Source organism: Rhinolophus ferrumequinum, chromosome 17 (genome assembly GCF_004115265.2).
Source record: "Rhinolophus ferrumequinum isolate MPI-CBG mRhiFer1 chromosome 17, mRhiFer1_v1.p, whole genome shotgun sequence".
Taxonomy (NCBI): Eukaryota; Metazoa; Chordata; class Mammalia; order Chiroptera; family Rhinolophidae; genus Rhinolophus; species Rhinolophus ferrumequinum.
The window spans coordinates 38,654,972-38,679,306 of record NC_046300.1 but is presented as its reverse complement, the minus strand read 5'-3'; the positions used below and the strand labels follow the sequence as shown (position 1 = coordinate 38,679,306).

At 40.0% G+C, this 24,335-nt stretch overlaps 1 protein-coding gene and 1 pseudogene across 1 annotated transcript; both read left to right on the top strand.

Moving 5' to 3' along the window:
• Positions 1-7,998: 7,998 nt before the first annotated feature.
• Positions 7,999-8,283, top strand: LOC117037180 (dolichyl-diphosphooligosaccharide--protein glycosyltransferase subunit 4). Its single transcript, XM_033132967.1, has one exon. It carries the CDS (start codon positions 8,056-8,058, stop codon positions 8,167-8,169), a length of 114 nt encoding a protein of 37 aa, XP_032988858.1. The 5' UTR covers positions 7,999-8,055; the 3' UTR covers positions 8,170-8,283.
• Positions 8,284-10,183: 1,900 nt separating this feature from the next.
• Positions 10,184-24,335, top strand: part of LOC117036696 (multifunctional methyltransferase subunit TRM112-like protein) — a 30,814-nt pseudogene continuing 16,662 nt past the window's right edge.

Here is a 24,335-nt window from a genome sequence, read left to right as displayed (position 1 = left end):
CTTCTTCGTGTTTTTTCTGCTTCTAGTGCTTAAACTCTGGAAGCTCTTATTTATTGGAGACTTCAGAATGTCTCTACAGGAATGGATGATGGGCTCCAATTTGATGAGAAATGGCTGCTGAAGCTATAGTCCCCTCTTCTTTCACAAAGAATTGAGGAAAATACCAATTGTCCCTGTCAACAGTTGTGGGGAAGGGACCAATGGAAGATAAGGAAAACCTTAGCAGTTGACACAGTGCCTGCAGGTTGTTAATATAAGTACCCGGGAAGAGTCTGTTGAAATTAATTGACGGACTGATTTTATTTGGGGTGTGAATTACCTCTTGTCCCTCGGTTGTTTGCGCTTATACCCCCCTGCACTGTTTTGAGAAGTTCTAGAGGAAAAGAGATCAGGTTGAATTGGTATCCATCAGAAAAGGCCTTATACAGAGATGAGAGATTCTACACTGGTCTCCAAAAAGAAGTTAACATTGATGAAAATAAAGCTAAGGGGAGGGCATTGCAAGTAGTGAAAGAAGTCTGAGCAAATGGTGAGAAGAAGGATTACGGAGCGGTCTGATGTGACTGAGGTCTGAGGTAGTAGGTCGGTGCAAACGTAATTGTGGTTTTAATAGTTAATAATTGCAAAAACCACAATTACGTTTGCACCAACCTAATAGGAGACGAAAGGGAAAGGAACTCAGGACCCTGTGCTGGGATGCCTTGAATGACAGAGCCGGGCTTTGAACATAATTAGGTAGGCAACAGAATCACTGAAGGTTCTGGAGCAGAGGATTCTGGCAAAACTTGTTACTTACAAAGCATAGTTTGCATTAAAAACTTAAGTACCCATTGTTTAAATAGTGAGAGCTTTTAAACATAATCACTGTTGAAAAATGTTTTGATTCCTATGGTTCCTTTTCGTAGACAAAATAAATAAGGTCATCTGGATATATTTTCTAGTATGAAGAGTACATTTATTGGACAGATTGGTGATTTAATTGCTACTTCATATATCACACTGCACTAGGCACCATGAGCACACAAAGATATGTGGCCTCAGTCTTCCTCTCCAGAAGCTTCATGCTCAGAGGAAAGATGAAGTAACTAGAGTATACAACACAAATATCCAACTGAGTCGAGACTCCTGTGGTCATAAGTTGCAGCAACCTACTCAAATTAGTTAGAAATGGTTACAGACATAAGCCATGGTGTCCCTGATAAGGGTACAGATGTGATTCAGGGACCCAGGAAACGGCAGAGCAGCTGGCCCTCCCCAAGGGCTGGCACGAGAGCCCAGAATCAGCTCCCCCTGCCACCTGGCCACATTATTCCTCCCTCCAACCTTCTCTGCAGCACAGGGTATGGCTGCCCCACATGCCTTGGTTCCAGCTACATCCCAAAACACTGCTTGAAATCAATGCATCTCAGGCCCAGAGTAGAATTCCCAGGACAGAAAGTCCAGTGGCCTGACTTGGTCAGCTGTCCAGACTGGTTCAATCAACCGTGGGAGAGGATATGTGGAGATAGGTCATATAGTGAAACCAAATCCGGGTCCCCCCTCTACTTGGCTGTGGGGTGGCACTCTGTCCTAATAGGAGGCAAGTGTGAGCTGGAAAAACACCCTAAAACACCCTGCTTTGCCCACGTGATCTCAGGAGCTTGGAGGGCAAGCGGTCTGGGGATTCAGAGGAGGATAAGACCACTCACTGCTGCAGAGTTTTTGGAACCTTCCTGCCATCAAGGATCAAGGACTTCCAGACATGTGGGAGGGAATCCTAAATCTTCTAAGGGAAGGCACTCTCTGAAGATTTGGCAAAGACAGATGGAGAAGGAGAGAACTGATATCACATCCAGCAGGTACAGCTTTATCTCTTCATAAAGAACTAAAATATTGTTCTGTTAACATGTGGTCTGCTAATTTCTGCAAATGAACTAAAATTAAAAGAGCCTGAAACTAAAACATGAATTCATAATTTAAAGACTTTAACACCAGGCTCTCTGCACCTTTCCCCTGGGGGAAGATACACGTCTACAGAACACAGTCAGCCCGAGCAGCTTCTCACTCAGGATGCCTTGCTCTAACACGTTCTTCAGAAATGACCATACCTGTCGCCAAGCCAGCTGCAGGGAGGGCCCTGCAGGGGCATCCGGGGCCTGTGGCCTTCATGGAATGGGTGGGTCACCACTGTCGGACCTTGTTCTTCCGAGGAGCAGTCCTGGCACAGAAAGGAAGCTGGAGTGTCAAACACTGTCTCCACAGCCTGTAATTCCTGAAAGATGGAGCAAGTTCTCACAGACCCAAAGACACTGGGACCTAGAAGAGAGCCTAGACCTCGCAGTTCAACCACAGGCATCTGAGCCCTGGTCACACACAGCTGGGACTGAATGCAGGTCTTCCAGACTTCTCACTGGGCGCTCCTTCCACTCTCTATGCCCACTGCCTCCACGACCCAGCCTTGCTGGCACTGACCTTCTGTACTGGGGTAGGTACCTGGTGTCAGCTGGGACCAACGTGCACAGGAGGAGATGCTTGCTTTGGTCACTGCTATTCAATCCTCATTCACCATCCCACTTTCCCAATTAGTGAGGGTTTCTTCCTTCATTCCTTTTCTTCTTTGTCCCTTCCTGCACTCATTCATTCATCAAATATTTGTTGTACTACTACTATGTGTCAGGCAATACGTGAGGACCATAAGGTCAAGACAGATGGCCCCCCTCCTCGCTGAGTTCTTAAGTAGTGAGAGTGGAAAACACACACACACAGAGAGAGAGAGAGAGAGAGAGAGAGAGAGAGAGAGAGAGAGAGAGAGAACAGACCAGTAAAGGTTAAGACAGATAAGTGCTGTTGTGAAGGAAATCATCAAGGTGTGAGCTATAGAAGAAAGGGGATGTGTCTACTTTGGATGGCTTTTCACTAGTAAGTTGCCCCTCAATTCTCCCTGAGAAAGTGACACTTAAAAGTGAGACATAAATGATAAGAAGTTGGTCATGGAAAGAGTCACTCCAGGCAGACCCCAGCGTGTGCAAAGGCCCTGAGGTCAATGTGACTGGGTCTATTGCAGTGGAGCCCAGTGAGGGAAGGCCACGTGAGGTGAGAATAGAGAGAGGCAGGGGCAGGTCATGTAGGCCTGATAAGTTGCGGTTGGTGCTGGATTTTGTGCAAAGTGAAATGGGAAGCTGTTAAAGGGTTTTCAGCAGGGGCATGTTATCAAACTATTTAAATTTTTAGAGGAACCTTCTGGTAGCTGTGTGAATTGACGGAACAGGGTAAAAATACAAGCAGGAAAAGATGAGTTGCGATGATCAAGGTTGGAGATGATGGGGACTAGGCCAGGACAGGGTCCATTGAGATGGAGAAACGCGGACAGATTAGAGACAACAACTAACCGGATGAAGTGCTGGTTGGCTCTAGGGGCTGAAGGGAAGGGAGGAATCCAAGGTTTCTCAGAACACAGGAAGGGGTGAAGTGTTGTGTTCTGGAGGGAACAATCAAGAGTTCCATTTGGGAAGGGTTGAGTTTGTGACGTTGTTGAACTGTCCAGGTACAGTCAGGAGAGCTCTGTGCTGATTTGTGCATTTCATGTCAGGGAGAATCCCCTCAGGTGAGCTTAAGTAAAGTGGGATTTGTTATGAGGATTCAGAGGAATCTCACTATACCTGAGGGTAGAAATTCCAAGCAGGCCTCCTAGGGAGCTGCCACAAGCCCTGCAGACACCAGGAGCCAAGACTGCCTTTCTGCCTCTATTTTTGTTGGACTCCTACAGCCTCATTGAATCTGGGACTCTGATCTGTCTGTCTCTCTTTCTCTTTGTCTGCTGTGTCTGTCTCTGCCTATTTTCTCCACGTATGTATTTGTCTCTGCGTGTCTGACTCTTTTTCTCTCTGAATGTGTGGCTATGTGTGTGGGTGTGTGCTCTCCTGTCTGGCATCTCCAAGATTATTCTCTCCTTTCTCTGTTTGTGTGCCTCTATCTGTCTCTGTCTCTGCTTCTCTCTGGTTGTACCATCTATTACTGCTTCCTTTGACAGGCTTGTTTCATTTTCTCTCTGCTTGCGTGCGCAAATGACCAAACGTGGCTGCTTCCATCCAACTTCACAACATTTTCCAGTTCACCTGCCTAACAGAGGCTGACCACCACTCTGAATTCCATTCCAAATTCCTGAAGGAGAGGCGCTGGTTGTCCCAGTTTGGGTCAGGTGTTAATGTCTGGTTCAATTCAACTGTGGCCAGGAAGGCGTAAAGCAAGATCAGGGAAGTGTCAGGTGCTTTAAAAATGGTTGTATGCTACTGATCCACAGACAGTGCTGACCAACGGAAAAGAAAAAGAGGTAAAAGGACTTTGAAAAAAGATAAAGTACTCACTATTTGAAAATATTATGCACATCTACGTAGAAACAATAGCAGAATCAAACAGCATAAGAGATCTTGGCAAAATTGCTGGATTTAAGGGCAACCTCAAAAATCAGTATCATTTCATTACACCAGTAATGAACAATTAGCAAATATAATTTTTAAAAAGATGCACTTTACAATAGCAAGAAAAAGCTATAAAATATCTAAGGATAAAAAAGACCTATAGGAGTAAAATTTTTAATTCTAATAAATAAAATCACATATATACATAATCTGAATATATGGAGACCTATTCCAAGGTCATGAATGGGACAACTTAATGCTATAAGAATGTTAATTCTGTTTCATATCCCACATATCAGTGAAATCATAGGTTCTCGACTTTTTCCGTCTGACTTATTTCGCTTAACATAACAATATCAAGATCTATCCATGTTGTTGCAAATGGCACTATTTCATCTTTTCTTATGGCAGAATAGTATTCCATTGTGTATATGTACCACATCTTCTTTATCCAAAACAACAAAGGAACAAGACAAACAACGAAGAAACAAAAAACTCATAGCCACAGACAATAGTTTAGTGGTTACCAAAGAGTAAAGGGGGAGGGGGTGGGAGATGAGGGTAAAGGGATCAACTATATGGTGATGGAAGAGTGACTCTGGGTGATGAACACACAATGTGATACATAGATGATGTATTCAGTACTGTACACATGAAACCTATGTAACTGTACTAACAATTGTCAGCCCAATAAACTTTAACTAAAAAAATAAAATAAAATTTAAAAGCAAAAAAAAACCAGAATGTTAATTCTCTCCAAATTAGTCTATTAATTCAAGGCAATTACAACCATTTTCTAAATGGTGTTTTAAAGAAACTTTATAAATGTACTTGGTACTTTACATGGAGACGGGAGACCTGAAAGACCTCCTCTTAGGCCGTCTCAAACAGTGACTGCTATCTGCTGGGGACAGAGCAGGAGGGCTGAGAACCTTATAAGCACTCTGAGTCTCCCCAGGTGCACTGGCACTACATCAGCCCTCTGAAGACTGGAGCAGGGAATAGGACAGAGAGAGGTATCCCAAGGCACAAACACAGGAAGGGGATAGACACCAGCGTAAACTCCCTACAGCAAAGAGAGCTCCCATGGCTAAAAAAGCTGGCAGTTGAGTTATAAAATATAGAAAGAGATCCAGAGCCGTGGCCCCCAGGTCTCTAGTCCTACTGAAGGGAAATCTTGATTCTACCCTCAAAATATGTGAAGTCACTGGTGAATTTAATCAAATGAAAGCTCCAAGAAAGCCCCAGACTCAGCTCTCCTGGAGGTTAGATGGACTCAACTCCCCGACTAGCAGGCTGAGAGAAGGACAATGCCTCTTCCTGGGGGTAGAATGACTTACCTCAGTCTCTACTATTCTTTTTCACATCATGTCTACTACACAATTATTAAAATTATGAGATGAAGAGCAATCAAGATAATGTGCATGGTTAAGACAGGAAAAAGCCAGAATTTGTTTATTTAAAAACACACTAAAAAAGCACAACAAATCCTCAACAGACTAGAAACTGAAGGTGTATCAGTTTCCTATTGTTGCTATAAAAAGTAATCACAAATATCATGGCTTAAAACCACATAAATTTATTGTCTGACACTTCTGGAGGTCAGAAATACAAAATGGGGCCTCACTGGACAAGAAGCCAGTTGGTAGCGGGCCACATGTCTTTCTGGAGGTTCTAGAGGGGAATTTGTTTACTTGTCTTTTTCAGCTTCTGGTGGCTCATAGACCCCAACCTCTGTTATCAAAGCAAGAAATGTTAGATCTCTCTGATTATGTTTCTCCAGTTACATCCACCTATGATACTTCTTTAGTCTCCTTCTTTTAAGGAAACTGTGATTACTTTGGGCCCATCCAGATAATCCAGAATAATCTGTCATCTTATGATCAGATGATGAGCAACTTTTTTAATTTCATCAGCAACATTAATTCCCCTTTGCCATGTAACCTAACATATTTGCAGGCTCTTGGAATTAAGATGTGGACATCTTTAGAGTGTCATTAGTCTGCCTGCCACAGAAGGAAACTTTCTTAATCAGACGAAAAGGCATCAGCGAAAAGCATACAGCTACAATAACATTTGATGATGAAATACTGAACACTTTTTCTAAGGCTGGGAAAGATTTCAAAGATGTCTTTTCTCACCATTTCTGTATAACATTGTACTGAAAAGCCTACTCATTCAATAAAGCAAGAAAAAAAGGCATAAACATTGAAAGGAAGAAGAAACACCTGTCTTTATTTTAAAATAATATAATTTTGTATATGGAAACAGAACTGGAACTCCAAACTAAATGACTTCAGCAAGGTTGCAGAAAATGTGATTAATATTCAAAAATTATAGTATTCTTATATATTAGGAATGAACAATTGGACAATGAAAATTTTTAAAAGGAATTTATAATACTGTCAAGTAAATCAAATACCTAGTATGAATCTAACAAAGATATACAAGGCCTCTGCATTGAAAATTATATATTTCTGGGTGAAATTAAACAAGACACAAAGAAAGGGAAAGTTATACCTTATTCATGGATTAGAATATTCAAGATTGATAATTGTCTATTCTTTCTAAATTGACCTACCACGTTAGTGCAATCCCAATCAAAATCTCAGGTGAATTTTTTTTTTTTTAAGAAAGTAAAGGTGACTCTAACATGTATATGGAAATGTAAAGGATCTAGAATGGCCAAAACAATTTGGAAAAATAAGCACAAAACTGGAGGACTTACACTATCTGATTTTAAAACTTACTGTAAAGTTATAGTTACCAAGATAGTGTATTATTTGCATATAATAAACAAACAGATCAAAGAATAGTATAGAAAATCCCAAAATACCCATATATGCATTGATTTTTGACCAAGTCACCAAAGTAATTCAATGGGAGAAAAAGTTTTTTTTTAAAGAATATGCTATATTAACTTGATATCTCTTTGGGAGGAGGGGGATTGAGTCTCAATATCTATCTCAATCTATATATAAAAAAATAATTTGAAAGAGATTGCAGACCTGTATGTAAAAGCTAGAATCATAAACTTTCTTGAATAAACAAGCAAAGGAGAGTATCTTAGTGATCCTGAGTGGTCAAGATTCTTAGTCAGAACTCAAATTTTTTTTAAAAAGAAAAAACTAAGGAACTAACTATAAAAGAAAAAAGTGATAAATTACACTTTTCTACAAAATTAAAACTTTTTGCTGATAAAAGACACCATTAAGAAAATGAAAAGGCAAGCTACAAATGAAAAATATTCACAATAGATTTATCTGACAAGATTCATATCCAACTGGTTGAAGTGAGGAGATGTGTTGAGAACTCCTACAAGTCAATAATGAAAAGATAAAACATCAAAGAAAAAAATAGGCAATGACAATAAGAGTCATTTCACAAAAGATTAGCCAATAAGCACATGTAAAGGTACTCAGTATCATTAGTCATTAAGGAAATGCAAATTAAAATCACAATGAAGTACATTTATATTCACTAGAGTAGCTTCTATCTAAAAACTGGGAATACCCTGTTAGTGAGGATGTGGAGCAACTGGAACTCTCAGCCGTTGCTGGTTGAATGTAAAATACTACAATGAGACAAACTTCCGGTGCAACTCTCCTACCTCGAGCTAGGGCGCAGAGCGCGTCGGAGCCGAGCCCAGTTGATCAGGATGATCACAGACGTGCAGCTCGCCATCTTCGCCAACATGCTGGGCGTGTCGCTCTTCCTGCTTGTCGTTCTCTATCACTACGTGGCCGTCAACAATCCCAAGAAGCAGGAATGAAAAGTGGCGCTTTCCTCAGCCCCAGGGTTCCAGGACATAGTCTGAGGCAAGATGGAGGGGTGTGAGGGGCCTTCACACTTCACTTCATCCCTTCTACCCATCACAACATACAAAGCAACTACACCTGGATTTTTTCAAACACTTTTATTTCCTCAAAGTCTTCCTTAGCTCTATGGAACAAGAAGCTGCCACTGAGTAGGACCCAGTATAGGGGCTGCTTTCTTTTCTACTTCCCTCCCCCCCAATATAAAATATAGATTTTTTTTCCTGTGGGAAAAAAAAAAAAAATACTACAATGATTGTGAAGAATAGTATGCCAATGTCTCATAAAGTTAGACATAAGCCCAGCAATTCTTATCCTAGGTATCTACCAAGAGAAGTGAAAACTTATGTCCCTAAAAAGACTCCAACAATAATGTTTATAATGACCTTTTACATAATATACAAAAATTGAGAACAAGCTAAATGTCTAGCAACAGGCAAATGGAAAAACAAATCTACTCAGCAGTAAAAAGGAATGAAATGCTAATACTTGCAACAACAGTGATGAATCTAAAAAGAAAACAACAACAAAAAACTAGATATTAAAGAATTTGGACTGAGTAGTTCCATTTATATGAAGTTCTAAATCACATAAAACTAATTTATCATAATATAAACAGAAAATAATCATAGTGGGAGTGGGATTGACAGAAGGGCACAAGGAAAATTTGTGGGCTAGTACAAATAATCTATATCTTAAGGTTTCCCTGGCTAATATCTAGATTTTACTCCTCCATATAAATTACTAAGATATCATTTTATATGTAACAAACGTGGACAGATTGTAAGATTCAGTTAAATGAATTTTGAAAATTATATATTATATACACATACATATATATATACATATATACATAAACATGTACATATATATACATATATATACTTGATGTGTGCAAGTTATACCTCAATAATTCCTACAGAAGAATAAAAATTTATAGTTAAATAGGACAACCTTAAAAAAGAAGAGAAATGAGGAGAAACATGCTATACCAAATAATAAAATATAAAGCCATAGTAATAAAAACTGTCTGATGTTCTTTTCCCAAACAGATTATGGACCAATAGAAGAGAAAAGAGAGTCAAGACAAACCCATACCATATCTCTTATATGATAAAAATAACACTATAAATCAAAGAAAATGCTGCTTAATAACAGTGTTGGAAAAACTAGACCACAAGAAAAATAAAGTTGGATCCTTACCTAATGTCACTTTATTCCAAATGGATAAAAGATCTAAATGTGTTGCGATAAATATCTAAAATGACCAGAATAAAACATAGAATATTGCTGTGACATAAAGGTAGAAAAATAATTCCTAAACAGTACTTCAAAAGCACAAACCGCATAGCAAAAATTAGGTGGATTTGATCACATCAAAATTAAGTATTTTTCAATTCAATGAAAGACATTTTGGAAAGAGTTAATAGATGACAGAATGAAAGAACCTATTTGTGGCATTTAACATCAATGAGGAACTCATTATTTAGAATATATGAGAAACTCCTGTAAATCAAATATATATATATAGACAGCAACCCCAAATTTAAAATGTTCAAAGGATATAATTTATAGAAAAGGAAAACTCAAAGACTAATATGCATATGAAGAGATGCTCAAAGTCATTAGTAGTCAGGGAAAAGCTAATTAACAAAAAGCCATCCCTTTATGCTTATTAGACTGTTAAAGTTGAAAAACTGGATAATGCCAAGTGCTGGAGGGGGTGTGGGTATGGAAATTTCCTCATATTGCTCATGGGAGTGGTGCAATGTCACTTCCCATTCTGGAAAGGTCCGGTGAGTACTTAGTCAAATTAGATATACAAATACCTATGACCCAGTTACCCTGCTCTTTGGGTATATATCCCAAGTAATTCTCACAGAGTCCAAGGATGCAAGTATGAGGAGGTTGAGTTATTGCAGGTTCAGGAGGTTGGAAGAGTGGCTAGGTAAATTGTAGTGGACGCACATCATGGCGTATGCACTAGTCAGCAATCAGTAGCAATGGATCAAACATGTACATGACAACAAGGATGGATCTGGAAAATGCAGAGCTGAGTAAAGTAAAAAGAGAATGAAATATGTAACACTATTGAGGTAAAATAAAATGCATGCACCCAGAAGAACAATATGCCCTTTGCAAAAGGATACACATTAAACACTTTAGAATGATTGGCTAGGGTCAAAGGAAAGGAGAATGGGAATAGGGAATGGAGAATAAACAAGTAAATAAAAAAACAAAGGGAGCTTGCATGGACCATGCGGTTCTGGGCCACACACTGATAAAGAGAATTAACTCAACCCTCTACACCCACAGCTTAAAGCTGGTTGTAGGAATTCCTTCTCAGGAGAAAGAGGACAATTGTCCAGAAGGGAATATATGGACTGTGAAGTCATTAGGATACTGAGGGCCCACAGCGAACTAAGTGATAACAAAGGAAGTGTCTTCATCCTTGACTTTTTTAGAAGAAGAAATTGAAGTTCAAAGAAGCTAAGCAACTTGCCAACGTCACAGTCTGTAAGAAGCAGTGCCAGATCAGACTCATTATCAAAATGAGTCTTCATTTAATGGCTACAAGCCCAAGCCACCATGGTAGCTCACCTGGACTGCTACCATAGCCTCTTCATTGGCCTCCCTCAGCCCACCCATGCCCACAACAGCCAGAGCAGCTCTGTAGAAATCTAACTCAAATCATGTCACTTCCCAGCTCAAATCCTTCAAGGCTGTCTCAATCCCACATCATTCAGAATAAAATCCCAAATGCTTGCATGTCCTATAAGTCCCCAGATGGCCTGGCCCCTCCCTAGCTTTCCAGTCTCATCTTGGCTCACTCTCCCTCTGGCTCTTTCCGCTCAGCCATATTGACCTCCTTGCTGTTTCTTAAACACTCCCAGGGCATTCAGACCTCAGGACTCCGCACTGGCCTTTCCCCCCATTTTTACATGGTGTTATTCATCACTTTACTCGGGTCTCTGTTCAAATGTTACCTGCTAAGAATGGCCTTCCGTGACCCCATATCTCTAAGGTGCTACCTTTACCCAATATTTTTAATGTTTGTTTCTGCTGTGTTTCTAACACTTATCCCTACCTGACAGCACATGATCTGTATTTTTGCTTTTGGTTTATTTTTGTCTCCCACATTAGAATAAGGGCAGGACACTGTTCTGAGTCACATGCTCTGCACAAACCCTGGCCCATGGTGAGCCCTTCTCCAGTGTGTGTGAATGGCTGGATGTCTGAGCCCAGACCATGTTCTTTCCACTATGGCACCCCATGGCTCCCAAACAAAGTGTGGGGAACGAAATTCGGAGAAAACGGGAACAACAAAGAAGGTCAAAGGTAGCCCTCTACTACCGTGTTTCCCGGAAAATAAGACCTAGAAGGACAATCGTCTTTTTGGAGCAAAAATTGTATAAGACCCGTTCTTATTTTACTATAATACAAGACCAGGTCATAATATAATATAAATATAATATAATATAATATAATAGTAATATAATATAATATAATATAATGTAATGTAATATAATACCAGGGTTTTATATTAATTTTTGCTCCAAGAGACACATTAGAGCTGATTGTCTGGCTAGATCTATTTTTGGGGAAACATGGTAGGAAGCAGGTGTGAGGGTTAGAGAGAGAAAATCCCCAGAACCTAACAGGGCTGAACAAAGTAGGGTCAGGAGAAAGAACTGGCAGGCACTTAGATTTTAGGATTTTTAGCCTCTCTAACCTTTCTGTTTTCTGCTTCCAGAAAAGATGAAAACCAAACTGGACCAACCAGATCAGCCAATGTCTGAATCCGATCTCATGAGCCTCAGAGGCAAAAGACTTCACAACTGCCCTACAAAATCCCTTTCCCAGGTCTAATGACCATCACAATACGAAATACATCCTTACGATAGGCATAAATTTCTCTTGCTGCAATATAATCCCATTTCCTGTAAGAAATATGCTACATAATTGAGAAATAAATAAGAGTAAAAAACTATGGAAAGCTAGCATCATTTACACAACTCAAATGAGAGATCGACCCTGGATTTTAACTATGTTTCTCTTGTTAATCCCAGCTAGCTTTCTGTTATTCCCAGCTAGCTCTCAGAATCTACCTCTTAGGACTAAGCTTGGCAATCAGCTTCCATAAAAATGTCACTTACCACATGTCTCTCCTAAGAGAACCATTAAGAGGAGAGATTCCGTTTGTGAGAGGAGAGAAAAATCCTTTCTCAAACAGTCCATTGCCCTTCTGCTAAAAGCACATCCACTATTCATTTTCACCCCCATTAAATGATATTCTTAGGAATCCTGGAAGACTCCAGTCTGGCTACAAAACCCATCCTGGCCTGCAAAAGGAAGGCTATTCTCCCTTCAGCACAACATCAAATGTCATCCACATGGATTCATTCTTTGAGTTAAGCATTGCCATCTTCAGCTTCTGCTTCTAAAATGTCAACAGCTGAAGACAAAAGATACCAGTTCTAATGTCTCAGCACAAAGGACATTTGCTGTTTTTGCTGCATGCATTCAGCCATCCTTCTGCAACCCTTCCATACACATGTCCCAGTTTTCTTGCACTAACCATCATCAGTTATATCAGTTAGTTTTTGCTATCATAATACTGCATAACAATTATAAAACCTTGGTGTTCACAGAAAGAAGCATTCACTGCTCATACGAGGTTGGACAATTAAGTTCACGAACTCATCCTAGAAAAAGTGCTACCTACCTCATGGCTGAATATCACTACGGTCACCTTCAAAGTACTCCCCTTGGGAAGCTATGCACCAATGCCAGTGCCTAGTCCACCCTTCAAAGCAATTTTGGAACTCTTTTTCTGGAATGGCCATCAGAGCTATTGTCGTATTACCCTTGATGTCCTGAATGTCATCAAAATGTCTTCTTTTCAATATTTCCTTTATATTTGGGTCAAGAAAGATGTCATTAGGGGCCATATCAGGTGAGTAGGGAGGGTGTTCCAGTACAGTTATTTGTTTACTGGCTATAAACTCCCTCACAGACAGTGCTGTGTGAGCTGGTGCATTGTCGTGATGCAAGAGCCATGAATTGTTGGCAAAAAATTCAGGTTGTCTAACTTTTTCATGCTGCCTTTTCAGCACTTCCAAATAGTAAACTTAGTTAACTGTTTGTCCAGTTGGCACAAATTCATAATGAATAATCCCTCTGATATCAAAAAAGGTTAGCAACATCGTTGCAACAAGTTCACAAACTTAACTGTCAGATCTCATACATCTGGAATAAGTTGTGGGTTTCTCTTGTCTGGGCTTGCTCACACTTTCGGGGACCACCTGGCTGTTTACTAATACAGGCTGGCCTCTGCAAAGGCAGCTGGAGTAATATGACTCTGTTCCATGGGTCTGTCATATGCCTGGATATGTTCTCATGTTGATGAGAGACGTGCAAGAGAACATGCAAAAACATACAAGGTCTCTTGAGGCCTGTGCGCAGGAATGGCACAATCTCATCAGCTATCAAGTAAATGCAAACTTAAATATAAGGTAAGGTAGCTTTTACACTTACCAAACTAGAAAGATAAAACAAATGTTGAGGCACAAGGCTGGTGAAATGGAATTAGATGGTCTCATCCTTGGTGGTGAGAGAGTCAACTAGTAAATGTCCTAGTATGGTGATTTAGTAAATGTACAATCCCTTTGACCTGGACATAATTCTTCTGGGGGTTTATCGTAAGCAAACAGAGAAGTGTACAAAGATGGGTGTACATGTTCATCTAATGCAACAGGCAAAATGGAGAAAAGTTAAATATCCAACATTAGGAGACAGATGAAACAAAGTATAGTACTTCCATGCAATGGAATATCATATCATATATTATATATCATCATAATATATATACACACACACACATATATGGCAAGAAATAGTTACATTTGGGTGAATATCACATGTTTTATGAGGCTACTTTTGTTAAGAAACCACACATACACTGGTAGATATATATTCATTGAAAAAAAAAAGTAAATGGGAATACCAAAGTGTTAACTGCAATTGTCTGTCTCTGACTGGGGAATCATGAGATATTTTATTTCTTTTTGCTTATCTATATTTTCTCATTTTTCTACAGTGGACTTGTATAACTCATTTAATTTCAGACTTACTAAAATATGTCCGGTTGTCCATTCTGCTGAAAATCTCTATAGCTCACAAGTTTTGCAGAAGTGTTTTGTCCATAGTGGACTCTAAAACTCCCCATCCTCTTGGCTGGCCCAGCCCACGAAGGCCAGGATCATAATTATAACCCTCTCCAGTTTCATTATCACAGTAGGTTTATAACTGTGTAACCGTCTAATTCAGGGATGAGAACTGCCAAGCACCAGGGTCGCCTGGTTCCCAGCACCACGTGGAGAGAGACGCCTGCGGTCCCATTCCCAGCTGCAGGAAACTAACTGGGCTCCTTTCTGCAAGAAGCACACTGCACCGGGTCAGGAGTGCCTTCCTCTGAAAGAGTGCCCGCCCCAGAGCTGCTGCTAGCTGTACCTGGGGAACAGGAGCCCTGTACAGAATGCACTAAGGAGCTCATTACTCAAAGGTGTCCGGTGGCAAACCATTTGCAAAGCAAGCAAGCTGTTTGTAGAGTGAGTAATCACTCTAGGGTTTTGAGTTTCACTCACAAGGAATATTAACAGCACATTGTAAACATCATTCACGTTAACATTGTATTTTTCAATCCTTTATTTTCAGAGTAAAACCATTCCTTCATCTGTCTCTGGTCCAAAATGTATATATACTTGAAAAAATATATCTGGATAGCAAATAACGCTTTCAATTTGTATTCCAATGTCTGGATTGGCTTTAATTTGGCCTTAAAGATTTGGCTGAGGTTCTTAGACTGCGGGGTGACAGAGTCTTTCAAAAACACGACTAGAATAAGCTCAGGGAAAAGAACAAATTTGAGGTTCATATGATCTTCACTGAAATGTGCCCTGGGGGAGGGGATGACTAGAAATGGGCTCCATGGCCCCCGAAACCTCTCTCCTCCCTCCCTGCTTCTGTCTCTGCATGTCTTAATCCGTTTGGGCTACTACAACAAATATAACCACATACCGGGTGGCTGAAACACAACAGAACTCTTTATTTCTAAGAGTTCTCAAGGCTGGGAAGTCCAAGATCAAGGCCCGGCAGATTCTACATCTGGTGAGAGCCTGTTTCCTCACTGATGGCCATGATCACACAAGAACCTCTCATGATGGAAGAGGAAAGGGAGCCCTCTGGGGTCTCTTTTATAAGGGCACTAATCCCATTCACGAGGGCTCCACCCTAATCACCTTCCTAAGGCCCCACCTTCTAACATAATCACATTGGGGGTTAAGTTTCAATGTATGAATTTTGGGAGGGACAAACACGTTCAGTCTATAGCATCATGGCTCTCTGCATGGGACTAGAGACCCTGGCTAATTTTTGTCAATCAATCAGTATATGATAGCTGTGTATTAACACTGCCCACCAGGACTGGGGATTGTCCATTTCTCCTTGTAATCCTGCCTATTTTTAGGTCATAATTATTACATCTTGATGAATTATACCATTTGTCGTGCAGTGTCTTAATGCTTTTCGCCTTAAAACCTATTTTGTCTAATAGAACAGTTTTCTTTTGGCTATCATTTGCATAATATGCTGTTTCCATTCTTCATTTTTAACCTTTCTATAGTTATTTTATTTGTGACTCTTATAAGCAGCAAATAAATGGATTTTAAAACTTTGTTCTGATTTTTAGTCAACATGATAGTCCCTGTATTTTAATAGGTTAGTTGAATATGTTTATACCTGGGTTGCTAATATTTTTTATTGTTTAGCATGTTTTATTTAATCAATTTTTCTCTTTTCCAAACTTCTCTTTTTCTAATGATTTAATTTTGTTTGTTTTACTTCTCTTGTCCTCCCCCCATTTTTTTCTTTGTTGGTTTGATGTTTATATCTATTTCCATTATTGTAGTGGTTGCTCAAACATTTTTAATACATATCTTTAATTTTATATATTTTCTAACAAAGCCTAAAGTTTGGAGGCAACACACCTTATTTTATTCCTCTAAACCACATAAATTCATTTTCACTGTTGGTACTGTTTAGAATTTCAGTTCCACCTCTGTCGAGGAAGTGGGAGTGAGGAAAGGAACAGGGTGTGGAGGGTAAGGCCCTGACATAGGAATATTAATAATACTCATTCATTTTTTTTTCTATTTTCCACAATTAAAATCACTTTACTGTATCTTTCATGATGTGTTAGAATACGTGTTTAGTATAAAACATTTGCAAACAATACAGAAAAGTATAAGAACAAAATAAAATCACCCAAAGTACCTTCTATTCTGAGATAACTAGATTTGGATGACCATCCATTCAGGTATTTCTATACAAAGATATATAGAAATAGATACAGAGGGCCCCCCCCAAAAAATGTATACACAGTTTAAGAAAGGAAAAAAACTGTATTAAAATTGTACTATTCAATATAGACTAATAACGAAAGATGAATACAAGTCACATTTAACTTCTGCAATTACAGAGGTGCTCAAAGTGGTTACCGTAAGCATAATTTTAATACAGTTTTTTTCCTTTCTTAAAATGTGTATACATTCTTTTGGCACCCTCTGTATATGCATATATTTATACATTTTCATACATAAAATTTGCATAAATGGACTTATATAGTTGCTTTTTAAATCAAATGACTTTTAATGAACTCTTCTTGAGTTTGCTTATCTCTCCCCTATTCTAATACACACACCAATATATAACCAATATATTAACAGCTTACCTAAATATTCTATCCTAGCTTTTTCCAGGTTCATTTAATCGTAGGTGGATAAGTTGAAAGAAAGAAAGAAAGGAAGGAAGGAAGGAAGGAAGGAAGGAAGGAAGGAAGGAAGGAAGGAAGGAAGGAAGGAAGGAAGGAAAGAAAGAAAGAAAGAAAGAAAGAAAGAAAGAAAGAAAGAAAGAAAGAAAGAAAAGAAAGAAAGAAAGAAAGAAAGAAAGAAAAAAGAAAGGAAGAAAGGAAGGAAGGACGGAAGGAAGGAAGGAAGGAAGGAAGGAAGGAAGGAAGGAGGGAAGAAAGGAGGAAAGAAAGGAAGAGATGGGCAAGTAAATACATAGAATTTCAGTCATTATTTATTTTATAAAACTAGGATTATATATGTCCCTGAAATTTACTTTTCCCCCTCTAATTCATCATGGAAATCCTCTATAGTTAGCTGCAATAGACCTAACTCATTCTTTGTAGGTTTTCATTATGGAAATTTTCATACATATACAAAAGAAGTAAGAAAAGTATAACGAACTCTCACGTATTCATCACCCAGCTGCAACAATGATCAATATTTACATTTTGCCAATCTTGTTTCATTAATCCTTCCTGTGGTAGACCAAATAATAACCCCCCACACAAAGATGTTTACATTCTATCCTCTAGGAATATGTTACCTTACATGGCAAAGGGACTTTGCAGATGTGATTAAGTACATTGAGATGAAAAGATTATCCTGGATTAGCTATGTGGGCCCAACCTAATCACAGGAATCCTTAAAATTAGGGAATCTTTCTTCACTGTAGTTAGGGTGATGTAACTATGGAAGAATAATCAGAGAACGCAACCTTGCAGGCTTCGAAGACAGAGGAAGAGAGGGCCATGAAGCAGGCCCTCTGGAAGCTGGAAAAGGCAACGACACGAGAGTCTCCAGACAGGAACACAGTCTGCCGACACCTTGATTTTAGGCAAGCGAAAACCATGTCAGCCTACAGAACTGCAAGATAATAAGTGTGTGGGTTTTTCCTTCGGCTACTAAGTTTATCATAATTTGTTATAGCAACAATAAAAAATCCAACACACCTCGCTTTTCTCTCTCTCCCTCTCTCCCTCCCTCCCTTCCTGGCAAGGGCTGCAGTATTTTACTGCAAATTCCAGAGATCACATTTTGCCCATAAATACCTCACCATATATTTACAATAAGTGAGGATTTAAAAATCGTAATGCCTGCCACACCGAACACAATGAATATCATCCAATACCATCCAATAATCTGTGTTTACCTTCTTCTTCTTATCTAAAAAAATAGTCTATTTATATTTGGTTTGTTTAATGAGGTTCTAAAGAAGTCCTCGAGTTATATTCCAGCGATATTTCTCTTAAGTCACTTCTAACTCATTATAGTTTCCCCCTTTCATTTAGGTCATTATTTGATGAAGAATCCTGGTCATCTGCTCAGGTAAATTTAGATTTACCGCCTTCTAAATTTAGAAGATCACATCCTCAAGGTATCCATTAACATATTCCTCTATCTTCTATATTTTCTGGACACTGGGCGTTAGAGCTGAAGGCTTAATAAAACTTAGATTCAACTTTTTTGACTTCCTGTTGCATTACTTGTGGTTGTTCCACTTCGAGTGATGAGCTATGTTGGTGGTTCAGGTGTTGTCAGCCTATCCATCCATTATAAAGTTTCCCAAAAGCTTTTCACCCTGTGATATTTGGAGTCATTGCCTAAATCTATTATTTCACTAGCATTGTTTGAGTATCATGAAAACTCGTTTGCCTCTATTTGATGCATTTTAATCTTTTGCAATTTAATAAAAAAATTACTCACGTTTTCCCACCTTCGGCCAATGGGAGCGCCTACAATTGGCTCCTATGTTTTTTCATTTGTTTGTTTGTTTTGACATGCCCTGTTAGCCTTTATAGACTCCTTCGAGTATGAAATGCCATTGCAAACTATAACCTGTGTGATCAGGGTTAACTCACTCTTAAATCCTGAATGACATTCCACAATATGAGTGGCAAACGTTGCAGTTGAGCTCGGTCAACAGCATTCTAGTCCTATTGGAATGTGTCTTACTGCATGCTAAAGGCTATATCTCCAGCCTCTCCCTGAACAATTTCTCATATGACCTGCTTTCTGGAAAACAGGCACCAGAGAGGGATTTGGAAGCCAGAAGTATGGAAGAATTTTGCGTTGGCCGCTTCTCTCATCTCAGCTATGTTCTTGGAGGTTGTGCCATGGGAGCTGTACTAGGAATCTCGGTGACTGGCGCCCAGCTTCACGGATAGCCAGAGTCAGGACACAGGGCAGTTATTTCGCTGTGTTAGATGACGGCTGCAGTGTATCTTGGATCCAGCAACTGGGGCTATCGCTTCCTGAATATCTAGCTGTATTAGACAGCTTTTTCTAGGTTATGCTGCTTTAAAAAAATGTTAGCGGCTAATGACAAAGAGCAATTTCTGCTTAATGTTGCACATTGACTGTGGGTTTGATTTGAATCCACCCCTGTGTCTTCATGATTCTAGGATCCAGGCTGATGATAGCCCCTGTCTAGAATACACCATTACTCTGACAGATTGCAAAGAGAGATGGTGAAACCATATAAAGGTACTGAAAGCTTTTATTTGGAAGTGGCACACATCACTCCCACTGACATGTCATTGGCCAAAGCAAGTCATGTGGCCAAGCTTTGTGTGAATGAGGTGGAGAAACATAAAGTCCTTACAAGGAAGGGGAGCAAATAACTGAGAATAATAGAATCTACCACTGTCGCTATCTGTTTGTACCAGTAGTAACCTTGGTGGGTCAGTTCTGTGCTGGTGTCCTGGAAGTCATTCCTGCTCCTGCAGCCCTCCCAAGGATTAGGTACCTACCTAATTCCCCCATATCAACACGCTTTCTCCTCAAATTAATCATAACTGAACACTGGAGCCATAGTATGGATGCATCACAGTTTATACATTCCACATTGATAGGCAATCATTCTGTTTCCAGATTGTTTTTTAAATTTTGCTACTAAATATGATGCTGCAACAAAATCCTTTAAAACATATTTGAATGCTGTATCTTTATTTCTATGGGATAGATTTCTAGGTGTGAGATTGTAGAGCCAGAGAATATAGATGTTTTTAATTATAATAGTTCCATATTTCTTTATAAAAAAGCTAAAACAATTATTCAAACTTTTTACCTGCATTTTTGCCAGCAATATGTAATTTAACTCTAATATTTTTGTCATATGGTAGGTGACAAACATTATTTCTTAGGTCCTCTAATTTGCATGTTTCTGACCACGAGTAAAACTAGGAATGTCTTCCTTTTTTTCTTTTACACATTTACTGAGGTATAAATTACATACCATAAAATCCACCCATTGGAACTGTACAACTGAGTGATTTTTAGTAAATTTATAGAGTTGTGCAATCAACACCATAATCCAATTAAAACTATTTTCTCACTCCAAAACGTTTCCTCCTGCCTGGTTGTAATAATCCTTGCTCCTGCCCCAGCTCCGGGTAATCACTGATCTGCTGTCACTTTAGGTTCTTCCTTTTAGGACAGTTTATATAATCATATGACATACAGTCTTTTGTATCTGGCTTCTTTCACTTAGCATAACATTCTCAAGGTTCATCTATGTTGTAGCATCTATCAGTAGTTTGTTCCTTTTATTGCTAAATACAATTCTATTGTACAAATACCCTACATTTCGTTTATCTATGCACCAATTGATGTACATTTGGACTTTTATAAATGAAGCTATAAAAATGTGTGTACAAGTCTTTGCGTGAATATATATTTTGATTTCTCTTAATCATATATCTGAGTGGAATTGCAGTCGTGGGGTAAGTTTATGTGTAACTTTTTTTTTAAGTGCCAAACTTTTCCAAAGTGGCTATACTAATGTATTTTCTACCAGCAATGTACAAGGGTTTATGTTTCTCTACACCTTCAGCTGCACTCGACTCTGTCATTTTGAATTAGAGCCATTCTAGTGGGTGTGTAATGATAGCCCATTGTGGTTTTAATTGCATTTCCCTCGTGATTAATGATGTTGAGCACCTCTTCATGTGCTTAGTAGCTGTTCATTTATCTCCTTTGGTGAAAGAAATATCTACTCAAATCTTTTGCCTGTTTTTAAATTGGGTTGCTTATCTTCCTATTATTGAGCTGTAAGACTTCTTTATATATTTTGAATACAAATCCTTTACATATATATGATTTACAAATGTTTTCCCCAGCTATGATTAAGCTGCAGGAGTTTGCACCCCACCTTACTGTGGTAGAACCACTTCACAACCAAGTTTAGAGGAAGGGAAATGAGGAATATGAATAATCCCAGGCAAGAATGCCACAGACGCCCACTGTTCTTACCTGAAGCTCAGCAGCTTTGCATGAATAAATACTTCTCCATGTGTTGCTTGTCTCTGGTCTAGTTCCAGAGCTCTGAAATTATTTTGACAATTTCCCCCAGTTTTTCAGTTGTTTTAAAGAGAGGATTCACCCGTGTTGTCACTCCTCCATGTCAGAAGTTGTTAGGCATCATTTGTTATGTTTATGACAGTTTGGAGTGAGGGTTCTTTCTCAACAGCCCAGCAAGTGCCAAGGTTGCGTTTTATTGTCTTGGATTGAGATTGGGCCATGCGCCTTTCTGGAACCACTCACCATGGCCAGGGGAATGCAATGCTATGATTAGCCAAGCCTGAGTGCCATGCCCCCACCCCCCTAAAGTGGAAGGAGAATGGATTCCTACCACACCTAGCCTGAGAGTGGAGAAGGCTGGTCTTCCAGACGTGAATTGGAGTAGTTTTCCTTGAAAGGAGACATGGTGACATAGAAGACATAGATGACAAAAACAGTCGCTATCCATCCACCCCACATCACGGGCCAGTGACCAACACCTACGGTGTCTACCAGCTTCAGAAAGACCCTGCCTAACCATTCGGCCTTGCTGAGTTCTTAATGATACCAGGCAGACTAAGCCCCCCATGATTCAGGCATAAAAATCCAGCTTCTGATGGGAACAAAGCTCGGTGCCCTCTAAAATCTCTTCCAGCCATAACCCTAAGAACCTAGAATTTCTCTTTTATTTTACATTTTACTTTTTCTTATGTTTCCTTTTAGTCTCTTGTTCCTTCTTCTCAGCGACGTTCTATTCTGACATTCTGTACCTTCCCATTCTAATGATATCCCTCTCTTCTCTGTTTCTGCCCGGCACTCCTGTCTCTGGCTCTCTCTTTCTCACGCTCTGTCTCTCTATTATCAGCATCTATTTATTGAACAGTCAGGCAGTGTGTATAGCTACATCACTGCAGAAACAAAGATGTATTGGCTTGTAACCCCTTCCCGCACGTTTACAACGTCTTTGCCAGAAAGAACCTTTCATTCATGGCGAAGCTTACTGTAAAAGTATAACATGTAAGAGTATCATGAGTGATGTTGACAGCGCAGGCTGTGCATTCTCCCCAGGCTGGCCTTGTGTACAGACAGCTTCGCTGAAAGCTTCTGGAACTCCAAGAAGGCATCCAAGCCTCAGGGCTTGAAATTCCTCACTTCACCTCTTCACACTCCTGAAAAATTCCCACAATTCAAGAACCACTAGGATGCTGTATGCCACGCATTTATAATGGAAGATTAATCCACAATGTGCTTTCTTCTTCAATGAGCAGTATCAACCTAGACGCAGGATGGCAGTTGTAATGTGCTTGGGAGAGGGCTTCTGGAGCAGGGATGCGTGATGGGGAGGTCGGCCTGCATGAGGCTTCCCCGAGGGCATGGTGTGCCTGGGGTGTAGGATAAGGTGGGTACAGAGGAAGCATGAGGACTCAGACAAAAAGAGAACCTCCAAGTTTTGATTCCATATACTTCACTTCTGTGGCCAAGGACCATTTAGAATTCTCTCCATTCTCCTTTCATTTTCGTCTTCCTTTCTTTTCCTCTCCCACTCAACTGTCAGTTGCTGAGCAGTAGTTTACATGTGATTTAGAGTTCAGTGACCTAGCCAAGGCATTTCGACTTTTGTCAAAGTTTAAAACGTTATGCAATTCGTGTGATCAAGTGTTGTTAATGTCACACTCTGGTAAGTAACTGTAAAGAAAAGCAAATCTTTCATTCCATCATGGGTTCCCTGCCAGCATAGTGAATTATCACAAGGGCAAACCACGTGCAGAAACACCCCTTCGGGAAGGGGAAATGCAGAGAATTATTCATGTTATGCATATCTGGGGACTGAAAAAAATAGACCCTAGGAAAGGGGGAATCACACACAGTAAGGGGCCGGGGGACTACCTCACCTTTGAGTGTGAAATTAGTTTACCTTCGTTAAGATACCAATCCCATGGAAACTATAAATATAGCATCCTGATTATTTAAGAGAAAATGCTAATTTTCAAGTTTGTGCTATTTCTAGTGAATCCAATCTGCCATGCAGGAAGTGTGAGAGTGCTGATAATTAAGGAACACTCTGTTAAGCAATGATAACACACCACCTCTGGATCCCAGCTCACGGTACCTTGTAAGTGTGACAAAGTGAGAGGTAGTACTGCAAAAAATGTCAGGAATACACATTAGCAGTCCTCTTATTTCAATAAGTTTCAGTGATGCTTCCCTCCTCGTTGCAATCTTTGTGTCAGTGCGCTTTGTCATAGATAATACGAATTCAAGATAAGTATTACCAAAGAAATATCAAAAAGCCAGAAGATGAAACACTGTACAAGTCACTTCTCCCTGCACTTTGGTCACTGACCGACATGTATTACACAATCTGCGGTCATGAGAATGAAAGGGGTGGGGGTGACTGAACCCCTCATAGCCCTCAGCACTGTGAAGCACCAGAAAATGAACTCAGGATAGTCTTCACCCGCCCACCCGCCCCTAAACCCTGTTGATGACCACCTAGCGGTCACCCAAGCCCCAACCTGGCTGTATTTACAGATTCTCCTTCTTCCGGTACCAGTCTCACTGAACCCTATCAAGATTAACCCAGGTTCTGTTTCAGACCTTCCTCGTCTCTTGAAGTCACCTGCTGCTTCTGGGCCCCAGCCCTTCTCCTGGCTGCCTGAATGAGGCATCCAAAATGTAAATCTGACTAAGCTCCTGCCCAGCTTGAAAAGTCTGCAGTGGCTCCCCTTTTCTCCTAGCTTCAAGTTCCAGTTCTTTGGCGTGCCTGCATGGTCCTCAGGGATCTGCCTTTGCCCACCTCTCTGCCCAGATGTCCCCCCACCCCACCACCTGAACCTCTGCACCCAAACAGGGAGCACCAAACCATGCAGGCCTCCACGTACCCCCTGCTGCTCTGGTTGCACGCTTTTGTTCATGCCAGCCTCACCCACCACCTT